The 13351-nt window shown below is 38.1% G+C and overlaps 1 protein-coding gene across 2 annotated transcripts in view; it reads right to left on the reverse strand.

The window, feature by feature from the left end:
• Window positions 1-4000: 4000 nt before the first annotated feature.
• Window positions 4001-13351, reverse strand: part of DDX60L (DExD/H-box 60 like) — a 116237-nt gene continuing 106886 nt past the window's right edge. For both annotated transcript variants that reach the window (XM_003257946.4, XM_012507967.2), the window contains exons 37-38: window positions 8403-8465; window positions 4001-5552 (exon numbers count right to left, since the gene is read on the reverse strand). In XM_003257946.4, coding sequence (XP_003257994.2) covers window positions 5423-5552; window positions 8403-8465 — 193 coding nt within the window. In that variant the 3' untranslated portion in view covers window positions 4001-5422. The remainder of the gene's footprint in view (window positions 5553-8402; window positions 8466-13351) is intronic.

Consider the following 13351-nt stretch of genomic DNA (forward strand, 5'->3'; position numbering starts at 1 on the left):
ATGTTCTGAATTCTATTTCTGACATTTCAGCCATTTCAGCATAGTTAAGAACCATTGCTGGGAAACTAGTGTAGTTGTTTGAAGACAAGAAGATCCTCTGGCCTTTTGGGTTGTCAGAGTTCTTGAGATGGTTCTTTCTCATCTGTGTGGACTGATGTTCCTAAAGTCTTTGACATTGCTATCCTTTAGATGGGCTTTTTTGCTTTCATCTTCTTTGATGCCCTTGGGGGTTTGATTATGACATAATGTGGGTTCGGTCTACTGTTTTTAATTTTAGTCTGCTCCTGGGTCTTGCAGGAGCCCCTTCTGATTACTGTCTCCATGCCCACATTTCTTTTGTTGTGTGTTCTGGTCCACAAGACTCCCTCAGGTAGGGGCTCCTGTTGGTAGACAGGCTGAATCCTTGCCCATCAGCCTTAATCTGCTGTCCAAATGCCTCCTGGGAGAACACGGGGTTGCACTTGCCCAGAGAGTTCAGGCAGAAGTGGTACCATTGGGCTGGAAGCTCTAGCAGATGTGGGCCATCTGGCTATGAGAAGCTGGGGTAGGTAGAGCTGCCCACCCTGCCTTTGGGTCATTTCCAGAGTAACAGGAGGCTAGGCCTCTCACTTAATTCAGGCAGTGTAGGACTCTGGTCCAGAAGCTGTAGCTGGCATGGTTCCCCTAGTTATCAGTGATGGGGATAGGTGGGTTCACCAATCCTGACATCTGGATGCTTCCTAGAACAAGGGGCTGTGCCCTAGGGCTGAGTTCACACAAGTGTGACCACTGGGCCAGAAGCTCTAGCAAGCATAGCCCTTCTGGCCATGAGTGAAAAGGGTAGGTGAGGTAGCCCATCCTGCCATCTGGGCATTTCCTGGGACAATGAGAGGCTGCAGCTGCCAGTTGAGTTCAAATCAAAGCAGAACCACTGGGCCAGAAGCTAGCATCAGTACCGACCCCCACTGGGCAGGTAGGGTGGAACAGTCTTACTACTCCCAGGCAATACAACTACGGCCTCCATTGGAGCTACCATGCCAGATTCTGGTCTGCTATGGGGCTCAAGGCTTGTAAATGTCCCCTTTGTCTCAAGAGTTGCCCCTACTAAATTTCCAGGTGGTTCTATGCCTCAGCCTAGAAGCAGGGTAGGGGAAATGTGGACGAGAGGAGACAGGCAGGGAGATTCTGTCATTTCCAGTTTTGCACAGGTGCCTGTGAAGAGCATGAGTCACCCAGGTCTCTTACTCACTTACCCTTTCCCATGTCAGAGAGGTTCTTCTGGCTCTATAATGAGCCCAGACAGGCTGGTGCCTGGCTTCACGACTCACTGTTCTGTCCCCCTGCTACCTTGATGGATTCCAATGTGGTTTCTCTAATGATCAGCCTTCAGGGTGAGTTTTCACTAGCTACTTTGTTTCCTTTCCATGAGACTGGTGCTTCTAGTCTGCCATCTTAGCCCAATCCCCTTCGAGATTTTTATTTTGAAAAGGTAAATCATCGATTTAATTTCACTGGATGTTTCATATAAAGATACTGTTTTCAAATACTAATTATATTTGCTAAGCAAAAGAAGAATAAAAACAATACGTATAATCATCATTTAAACTCTGAATTTCAGAATTTTTAAGTCTCAAAAAGGGGAACATTTTTAGCAATATATTAGGTCAAACCTAAGTTGACTAAAATTATCTAACTGAATTCTTAGCCTAAGCAAAAATATCATGAATCCATTTTATTTCTTTTTATATTTTATGTTGCCTTTTTTAAGAAAACAATTTATAGAAATTCCAGAATTTTATTTAAGAGGGTATTGTTTTAGTTAGGGGTCTCCAGAGAAACAGAAACAATAGAACATACATAGAGAGATATGAGGAGATTTATTTTAGGAATTGGCTCGTGGTTATAAAAGAAGTTCCATGATCTGCCACCTGCAAGCTGGAGAAACAGGAAAGCAGGAAGTATAATTCAGTCCCAGCCCAAAGACCTGAGGATTGGTGATGGAGCCTGTGGGTTGCCAATGGTGTGTGTCCCACTCTGAGTCCAAAAGCCCCAGAATCAGGAGTGCTGATGTCTAAGGGCAGCAGAAGATGGATGCATCTGTTCAAGCAAAGAAAGCAAATTTGCCTTTCCTCTACTGTTTAGTTCTATTCTGTCCCTCAATAAATTGGATAATGCCTGCCCCTCTGTTCTTGCTTGCTGCCTACTTTATCCATGGAAGCCCACAGCAAATTATTTTAAATTAACTATTTTAAATTTCCATTCCGATAATTCCAACACTTCTGCCAAGTCTGATTCTGATGCTTGCTCCATCTCTTCAAACTGGTTTTTTTGCCTTTTAGTAATTTTTTGCCTAGTAATTTTTTCTTGATAGCCAGATATAATGTACTGGGTAAAAAGAACTGCTGTAAACAACAGGTCTTTGTAATGTGGGGGGAGTGGTCTATAGTTCTATACAGTCATGCATTGCGTAATGACATTTTGGTCAATGACAGACTGCATATATGGTAGTGGTCCCATAAGATTATAATACCATATATTTATTGTACCTTTTCTATGTTTAGATATGTTTAGCTACACAAATATTTACCATTGTGTTACAATTACCTACAGTGTTGAGTACAGTAAAATGCTATACAGTCTTGTAGCCTAAGAGCAACAGTTTATACCACATGGTTTAGGAGTATAATAGGCTACACTATCTAAGTTCATGTAAGTACATTCTATAATGTTCACACAACGGCAAAAATCACCTAACTATGTATTTCTCAGAACACATTTCCATTAAGAAGAGATTTATGACTATAATTATTTCTGACATTTAGTGATCTTGCGCCTCGAGACTGTGAACTTTACAAGCGCTCCTCAGCTTTATTCTACGCCCTGCTTTAGGTGGGGTAGGATGGCTAGAGTGGGCTGAAGTTGGGTATTTCCCTTCTAACAGGTGAGTTAGTCTTTGATAAAACTCCAGCAGGCTAGGCTCTGAGTAACTAGTTTCTCCTGAGGGCAGACCTTATTAAAAAGAACAGAGTGCTCTGACACATTTTAAAACAGTTTATTTTAGCTTCCTCCTTCCAGAAGCATGAGGGGATTCTTCTCCAATGTTCAGTTCCCAGATATAAAACTCACAGAAGCATGGCTCCCAGGTGAATGTATCCCCCTAGAGTTTTTAGCTCTCAGATGTGCCCACACTGAGCAATTCGTTCATTAAAGTTCAGGTTTTCCTACTCCAGCACTATTTCCTGTGGAGGTTTCTGCGTCAGTATGTTGTGATTCTCTGTATCCACCTGTCTTTTGCTCGAATTTGAAGGGCCTGTGACATCACTTCTCTTAGGGATGTAGAAGAATTATCAATGTTTCAGTTTGTTGCTATTTTCACTAATTAGGATGGAGTGGTTGATTCCAAGCTTCTTACATGAGAAACCAGAAACTAGAAGTCACATCCATTTACTTTTAATTTACATATGTCTTTATATTTAAAAGAGGTTTCTTGTAGACAACATACAGTTGGTTATTGTGTTTTGATCCACTCTGACAATCTCTGTCTTTTGCTGTGTTTAAGCCTTTGATATTTAAGGTTATTATCTATAAAGCTGGATTAATATCTACTATGTTTGTTACTATGTGCTTATTTTAAATAAAAAAATTTAGGACTAGCCCTAAGAAAATAGTCACAAGTAAGATTTTGGCACATGACTGATATAAACCAATTTTGGGTTAAATTCTAAGGAAAAGAGGTTTTCCATTTCTAGACGAAGTGTTTTTCTAAGCCTATGTAATATATCTGTAAGTAATGCCATATGATAAATGGTGTCTTGGTACATTCTGGATGATACAAAAGGTTATGTCTTTCACCCTGAGAAAGAAATGCTCTATGTTCAAGGTCTGGGTCTAAAACAGATTTTGTAGTATGTGACCTAGGGCTGCAGTAAAGATAGATAGCAATGAAAGCAAAATACCTAATGCGTAGCTGTCTACAAATGGATGGACTAACAGATTTAACATAAGGAACACAACAGTAAACCAATTTAATGCCCTTTATTTTCTGATGGGTGCCAAGTCACTTACTACATAAACTAGAATACCAAGTTTTCAGCTAATTGTTTGCTTAAAGAATCACAGAACTTACATTCAAGATTTCATTTACATACAAAATTCAGTTGAGGTTTTCTGGTTGAAACTTTCAATAGCTTTAAGAATTCTATTCTCTAATTTTTAAATCACCTGCAGTTTAAGCTCATTTGAGAAACTTTTTTTCTCCTTCAGAGTACCGTATTCATTTAACACAGCAAAAACGCAGCTTTAAAGGTTTGTTTTTGTTATGGTTGCTGTTTGTTCCCTTATGTTTGTTTGTATGCTTGTTTTTTAAGTATGATATTGAGGGCAGAAACAATCTGAATTCCATATTCGGGTTCACAGGATATATATATGCTTTCTGTTACATACACACTCCTTAATCACTGCCAGAAAGTGTACTCTTGATCCTTTAGAAAGAAAAAATAAGAAAGTGTAGGGGACTTAAACAAAATCTATCATTGCTATTGGACAAAATAGTTGAATAAGCATGTTCTGCTTTCAACAGGAAAGTGGTTTATAACTACTCCAAGTGACTGTCTTAGTCAATTCAGGCTGCTTCAACAGAATACCACAGACTAGATGGCTAAACAACGAACATGTATTTCTCACAATCCTGGAGGCTGGAAAGTTCAAGATCATGGTGTAAGTAGATTCAGTTCTGTTGAGGGCTTGCTTCTTGGTCTGCAGATGGCCATCTTCCCATTGTATCATCCAGTGGTAGTGAGCAGAGATTGGAGAGCAAGCTCTCTTGTCTCTCTGTTAAAGGCACTAATTACATCCAAGGAGCTCCATCCTCATGACCTATCATCTCCTAATACCATCACATTGAGGGTTAGAATTTCAGTATAAAAATTTTGGAGGGGAGGGCACAAACATCCAGTCCACAGCAGTGACTTTCTTGTAATCTCAGAAGTCTTCTTACGTAACTAAATTGTTGTTCAGAATTCATTTGGTTCCTTTGTGATTTATTGATCATTAATTTAAAATTCATTTAACTTGGGGATGTATTGAAAACTTGACAATGTGAAACTAATTTTGCTATACATTAACTTTAACTACTAAAAAAAACACTACCATTAATGAGGTTACCACCCAATCCCAATCGCTTTTCTTACATTATCTCATTTAATCCTCAAAACAACTAGAGGTATTCATTTTTACTCTGATTTTGCCAAAAATAAAGTTAAAGCTCAGATATATTACATAACTTAAGGTCATTCAGTTAGAAAATAGCAGAGCTAATATTTGAGTTTAATTCTGTTTGGCTCCAAGACAAACATTTTTTTCATTTCATTGTATAAGCTCAAATATATCTCTCCTTGCAAATGGATAAATACCACATAATCAGACTTGAAAGTTTTCCATGGTGTTATTTTAAATGATTTTGACTCATTTGAGTTTGCATTTCTTGAAGTTTCTCATAAAAGGTTTGACTCAATTGTTTAAATGCCAGGACTACATTGTCATGCTCATTTTCACATAGTTCACTCAAGGAGTCACTGTATAAATGATAATAATAATAAAAATAATAATGAGCCCACATTTTTATAACAATCAATATTATTAAAAGGTTAGCAGAAGTAATTCCCCCCAAAACCTATCAGATGTAAATATGGAGACAAAGTACGCAGAATATTAATAAAATGCACAGTTATCTTGTAAAATCTTTACAACATACATCATGTATCTTGAGAAAGATAAAGATATACACCTTCACACAGTTCTTCTTTTTTTCTTTTTTCTTTTTTTTTTTTTTTTTTTTGAGACAGAGTCTCACTCTGTTGCCCAGGTTGGAGTGCAGTGGCGTGATCTGATCTCGGCTCACTGCAACTTCTGCCTCCTGGGTTCAAGCAATTCTCTGCCTCAGCCTCCCGAGTAGCTGGGATTACAGGTACCCAGCTAATTTTTATATTTTTAGTGGCGACAGGGTTTCACTATCTTGGCCAGGCTGGTCTTGAACTCCTGACCTCGTGATCCACCCGCCTCGGCCTCTCAAAGTGCTGGGACTACAGGTGTGGGCCACCGTGTCCGGCCACAGTTCCTCTTTATATTACACCTAAACTTGCTCTGTGAGTTTGCAAGACCACGGAATTCCATATTCTTAGAACCTAGAAGTGTTATTCAACTTCTTTTCTTCTCTCTACACATCTCATGAAAGCCATATGGACTTCCTAATATTGGGACAATTATTTTTAAAAATCCACAGTCACCCAATTCAGTGAAAAAAAATTTTGTCCCTATCCATGTATCTTAGGACAGAAGCTGGGGTGAATGAGAGGAGACGTAGAAAAGTGAGTCTCTCAGCTACCTGACATGCTATTCAAGCATTGCAATCAATTGTGATTTGACATTTTGCCATCCTTTTTGTTTTCATGCTCCACCTTATTCACTCTAGAGCAGAGTTTCAGTTTTTTACTAGTCCTCAATGGCTGAATATTAGGAATGATCACATCTTTATCTCTAAGTCTGAAATTCCTCCAGAGTTTCAGACCTATTATTCTATCTGACTGCTCAACATTTCCCCCTGGATGTCTTATAGACAACACGTGACATTTTAAATTCCACCTCATACTTTTTTATTGTCAGTTCCAAAGTCATCATCATGTATTCCCTACTTTCATTAACATTATCATTAACCAAATTAGAAACCCAATTTGTCATAATATCTCTTTCCCCACTGCATGAATTCCTCTTCTTAAATATTTCTCCAATCCTTATCATTCATTTCTACCACCACTGCCTAATTCAGGCCTTCATTTTCTCTCACCTGGAATATGGGTGTAGCCTCCAGCTTTAGCTCCCTGCTTTCAGTTTCTCTACCTCTTGAGTTAATCTATATACTCTGCCAGAATAATATCTCTAAAACATAGATCTATGTCATATTCATCCTTAGAAACTCTCCTGTCTCACCTTTGTCTACCATTTTAAATCCAAACTTCATTGCATAACAAATAAGACCCTTCGCATATACAACCAAATTCCTTTCAAGACTCCACACTCACTTCTCAGCATTTTCCCCAATCCCTGTCACAACCTCCACATTCTGTACTCCACCATCATTAGCTTGGGGCCTATCCCTGAATACATCAGGACCTTTAATATTTCTGTACATTTGGATACACTATTCTCCCTGCTTAAAATCTGACTACCCTAATTATTCTACTTAATTATCCTAATTAACTAGAATTATATTAAGTACAATTAATCTACTTAATGAATTTTCACTTCTCCTTTAAGACCTGATTGGAAATTACATCTTCTATAATGCTTTTTCCGATTATAGTAGCATTAATCTTAAAGTTATTTATGTTATCTTAGCATTTTGTGTGTAACTCAATCATAGCACTTACCACATATGACTGTCTACAAGAAAGTTTCTCCCATGACATTGAAGTGCCTGGAAGAGTGCCTCTAACACAGTAAGACCTTGATACTTTTATAATGATAAATGAATGAAGGAATTATTTTTCCTGTTTAAACTCTTGTGATCCATTTAAAATCTCCAAAGTTTCTCAGGCTACTCAAAGAGGTTGTAGCCTTGGTAGCTATAAGCCACTTGAGGAATCCTTTATGTGGAGATACTCCAAGTGGGCGAAGTAGGGTCATCCTAAGATTTTCACTCTTTGTAGGAAGCTTCCCAAAAGGTCAGACTCGGCTCAGACCAAGAAAAACCACAAATATGTCCTCACTAACAAAGAACTCTAAATAAATATTCTCCTTCCAAAACTGAATTTATGTGAAAAACCACATACACTTGATAAAGAAGTAAGGACTAGAAGTAAGGAAAATGGAGCTAGACAAAAACTGGATGACCAGTAGAGCATAGAGAAAGGAATGCCCACATAGACTTCATATTTGCTTGGGTCTCTGTTGAGCATTGGGCAGATGAACACAGGAAATCAACGGGAGATGCCAGAGTCTGGGAAAGGCACTGGGTATGAGAAAGACTTAACTGCTTTGAAGTGGATATAAACCAGAGACCAACCGAAGTCATTTATCTGACTCAGTGTGACTGCTCAGCATTTGTAGAAATTGAGTATAGTGAGAGTATAGTGAGGCCTGGAGATTTATGAAGTCATGAGGAAGTGCCTTACAGGCTCTGATCCGAATGAAATCCAATTATAAATGGATTTGAGATGAATCTTAATACAAAAAAAACAGTGTGACAGTGTCCTGAGGAATCGGTCTACAGAGACCTCGGATAGCTGAGTTGTAGAGAACCTGGGAGGCTCAATAGTATCTTCAGAGTGCTCCTTCACGAGAATCACAAACTTACACAAAGGAAGAGCTATATGTTTGCTAAACTATCATTAAATAATTGAGAAAATCAAATTCAGCATGAAACATACCTGATAGCCTGAATGTTGAATGCAAAATCTTTCAAACACTTTAAAAGCTGTCCCATACGCATCCTAAAGAGAACAACATTTCTTAATTAAAAAGTATAAAAACATAAACATAAAAGAATTAACTCAAACTTTAATAGTGGTCTGTCCATGGCAGTTAATTTATTTGCCAAATACACTACCAGTTAAGCATTCTATTGTATGAATCATAATGAAATTGAGAAGCATAGGCAAAAACCACAAAAAAATTATTAAAGAGATAATCTTATTAAAGAGATGATCTGACCATCATCAAAGGGGGAGGGCGAAATATAAAAGTAAAGCTTAGAAGGGTCAATGAGGACTAGAGATTAAAGTGAAAACAAAACAAGTTGATAGACTAATGTTATTTCTACTTACTTCTTCTACTTTCTTAGTTCTATTTCTACTTTCTTAGTTCTTCATAACTAAGAACTAGACCTAAGAAAAACAGATGTAGCTCAAGATTTGTCAAGAATAGCAGAACATTGAGCAAGATGGAAAATGAGAGTTGCCTGGTGCTTATCTCCCCCACAAAAAGGGACCAAAACAACAAATAAACAACTCTATTTCAACTGGAGTGATTAAGTATGCTGGAGAGCACCAGGGGAGCATCAAAATCCTTGTGGAGCACAGAAGCCCAAGATAGCACCAGAGGCAGGAGTGAGGCACCCTGCCTCTGCCACACTGTCTCTCCCAGAAATGACTGGGAGTCAGGGTGGCTTCTTCTTACAGGAAAATGGTAGGCAAAAGACTTCCAGCGGTTTCCATAGCCATCACAGATGCCGGCAGTTCTTGCTACGAGAGTCTCCCAGTCCTCACAGGCCCAGAATCTATTTTGGAGAGTTGCCAGAAGTTTAAGTAGTTACGTTGCCCCAGAGTAAGGGCCCACATTGTGTATCTCCTCCTTCATGACCTAAGCAGCTATGGCATGATGACATTTTGAAGGCCAGTAGCCAATCTTTCTCTCCATCCCTGAAGCCCCACTATCATTTCACATTCAAAGCTATGTGGCAGCCCACCACCCACTGGGGAAAAGGCAGACATGCACAGCAAGAAAACCACTGAACAGGTGGCCAGGCCACTGCACCAGTGCATACTCGTGCTGCATAGCCAGAAGAACCACCATGCCAAGCCTGGCAGCCAGGGCAGAGGTGGCCCCACCTCCTGAAAAGACTGCTGCACGCCAGTCAGCCCAGCATGCATTTACATGTGCCATGCCTGACAGCCAGTTCAGCAGAGGCCTCACCTTCCCAGGGACACTGCCACAGAGCCAGCAGTCCCACTACACATGCACTTGGCCCAATATCCAGTTCAGCAGCAGCCCGACCTCCCCATAGACACTGCCACAAAGCTGGCCAGCCCACATATGCCTGCACTCAAACCAACAGCAGTCCAACAGTGGTCTTACCTCCCCCAGAGACACTACTGCACAGTTGGCTGGCTCACTGCACCCACAGATACCCAGTTCAAGAGCTAGCCTGGTGATAGCCTCACTTCTCTGGAGAGTCCACCATACAGCCTGCTGGCACACTGAACCAAAATATGCCTGCCCTAAATAACCAGCTCAGTGCCCCTGCCCCCACCAAAACTATACCACCAACATCTGTAGCCTATCCTCCTGTAGATATCATATAAAAGAACCAAAAAAAACTTGGAGCTAAAGAATTCAATGCATTAAATTTTAAAAAGAATGAGAGCTTTAGCAACAGACTAGATCAAGCTAAAGAAATAATTTCTGAACTTGAAGACTGGTCTTTTGAAATAACCAGTCAAAGAGGGAAAAAGAATAAAAAGGAATTAAGAAACTCTATAGGACTTATGGGACACCATTAAATGAACAAATATTCACCTTATAGGGCACCAGAGGGAGAAGTAGAGAAATATTTTGTTATTATTATTAACTAAATAATAGCTGAAAACTTCCCATGTCTTGGGAGATATATGCATCTAAGAAGCTCAAAAGTCCCCAATTAGTTTCAACCCACAAAGATACTCTCTGAGGCACATTATAACCAAACTGTCAAAAGTCAAAGACAAAGAATTCTAAATGCTGAAGACAAAAGCATCAAGTCACACATAAGGGAATCCTCATGAGACTATCAGCAGATTTCCCAGCAGAAACCTCACAGGCCAGGAAAGAATGGAATGATATATTCAAAATGCTGAAAGAAAAAGAAAAGTCAGTCAAGGATACTATATCCAGGAAAGCTATCCTTCAGAAATGAAGGAGAAATAAAGATCTTCCCAGACAAGTGAAAGCTGAGAAAATTCATCACCAGTAGTCTAGGCTTACAAGAAATTCTTAAGTGAATGCTACAACTAAAAATGAAAGAATTATCATTACTATCACAAAAATATTTGAAAGATTAAAACTCATCAATAGAAGTAAATTCATAATCAAATTCAGAATAACCCCATGCTGTCTGGGTGCTACGGAAATCCTTCAATTCTCTAGTCCGAAAGCTTTTAGTCAAAATGGTCAAAAAACACCACCACCTACAATTAACGACTAAGGAATACACAATAGATAAAGATGTAAATTAAGTCAACAAAAACAGAAATTATTGTGGGGAAGCAAGAAAGTCTAAAATATTTTTATGTGACCAAAGTTAAGTTGTTATCAGCATAAAATAGTCTATTATAACTACAAGACTCTTTATGTTAGCACATGATAACCACAAAGAAAGAACTTAGAGCAGGCACACAAATGAGAAAAAAGAAGGAAATGAAGCTTAGCACCACAGAAAACCACCAAACCACCGACATGAACAACAAGAGAGGAATAAAGGAACAAAGAATCTACAAAACAACCAGAAAACAATGAACAAAATGGCAGATGTAAGTTCTTACCTACTTATAATTACCTTGAAAATAAAGTCTCCAGTTAAAAGATACAGAGTGAATGGATTTTATTTTAAAGGTAACATAGTAAAATCCTGTCTGTACAAAAAAGAAAAATAAAAAATTAGCCAGGTGTGGTGGTGTGCACCTGTAGTCCTAGCTAATCAGGAGGCTGAGCTGGGAGGACTGAATGAACCCAGGAGTTTGAGGCTGCAGTGAGCTATGATTGTGCCACTGTACTCCAGCCCCGGTGATATAGAGAGACTCCATCTCTTAAAAAAATTAACTCAGTGTATGATTGTATGCTGACTACTAGAGAATCACCTCACCATTAAAGACAAGAATAGACTGAAAGTGAAGGAAGGGACAAAGATATCCCATGCAAACAGAAATCAAAAGTGAGCAGGAGTAGCAATACTTATATCAGATAAAATGAACTTTAAGACAAAAACTATAAAACGGACAAAGTCATTATATAATGATAAAGAAAGCAATTCAACAAGAGGATATGGCATTGTAATTCTACATACCAAAACATCCAAATATATAAAGCACATATTATTAGATCTAAAAGGAGAGATAAACTGCAGTATAATAACATTAGGGACTTCAATATCCCACTTTCAACAATGAATGGGTCATCCAGGCAAAAAATAAAGGAATCATCAGAATTAAACTGCACCATAGACCAAATTGACCTAATAGCCTTTTTTTAGAGACAGGGTCTTGCTGTGATGCCCAGGCTGGTCTTGAACTCCTGAACTCAGGTGATCATCCCACCTCAACCTCCGAAAGTGCTGGGATTACAGGTGTGGGCCACTGTGCCTGGCCGATATTTTTTACAGAATATGCTATCCAACAGCTTCAGAATGCACATTTTTCTCAACTGTACATGGAACATTCTCGGATAGATCATATGTTTGATCACAAAACAAGTCAGAACAAATTTAAGAATATAGAGATCATATCAAGTAACTTTTCTGAGCAAAATGGTATAAAACTAGAAATCAGCAACAAGAAAAGCTCCAGAAAATTTATAAATACATGGAAATTAAACAATTACTCTTAAAAAAAAAACCCCAACAGATCAATAAACAAATTAAAAGGCAAATTTAAATATTTCTTAAGACAAATGAGAATGGAAACACATTATAACAAAACTTATGGAACACAGAAAAAGCAGTTCTAAAATGGATTTTATAGCAATAAAGGCCTAAATCAAAAAAGAAGATTTTCACTAAACAACCAAATAATGCACCTCAAGAAACTTAATATACAAAAACAAACTAAACCCAAAACTGGTAGAAGGAAAGAATAAAGCTTAAGGAAGAGGTAAACAAAATAGAGGCAAAATGCAATTTCAAAGGTCAATGAAATGAAGATGGTTTTAAAAAGATAAACAAAATTGATAAACCTTTAGCTAGACTAAGAAAAAAAGAGGGAAGACTAAAATAAATAAAATTAGATATTAAAAAGGAGACATTACAACAGTTCCACAGAAGTACAAAAAATAATAAGATACTATTATGAACAACTATACACTGACACATTTGATAACATGGAAGAAATGGCTAAGTTCCTGGACATATACAACTTCTGAAAATTAAATAAAGAAGAAATAGAAAATCTAAACAGAGCAGTAATGAGAGAAGAAATTGAACTAGTAATCATAAGTTTTTCATCAGAAAAAAAAACAACCCCACGACTTGATGGCTTCACTGCTGAATTCTACCAAACATTTAAAGAAGACTAATACCAATCCTCTTTAACTATTAAGGGAATTTAAGAGGAGGGACTACTTCCAATTTTTTTTACGAGGCTAATATTATTCTGACTCCAAAACCAGACAAGGATACGACAACAACAACAAAAATTACAGGCCAATATCTCTGATAAACACAAATCCTAAAATTCTCCACAAGATACTAGCAAACCAAATTCAAAAGCACATTAAAAATGTCATTCAATAAGATCAAGGGGGATTTATCCAGGGAATGCAAGGATAGTGCAATATATGCAGATCAATATAAATCACATTAACAGAAAAACAAAAACCATACGATCTTTCAATAGATACAGAAAAGGCATTT

Source organism: Nomascus leucogenys, chromosome 7b (assembly GCF_006542625.1).
Source record: "Nomascus leucogenys isolate Asia chromosome 7b, Asia_NLE_v1, whole genome shotgun sequence".
NCBI classification, from domain to species: domain Eukaryota; kingdom Metazoa; phylum Chordata; class Mammalia; order Primates; family Hylobatidae; genus Nomascus; species Nomascus leucogenys.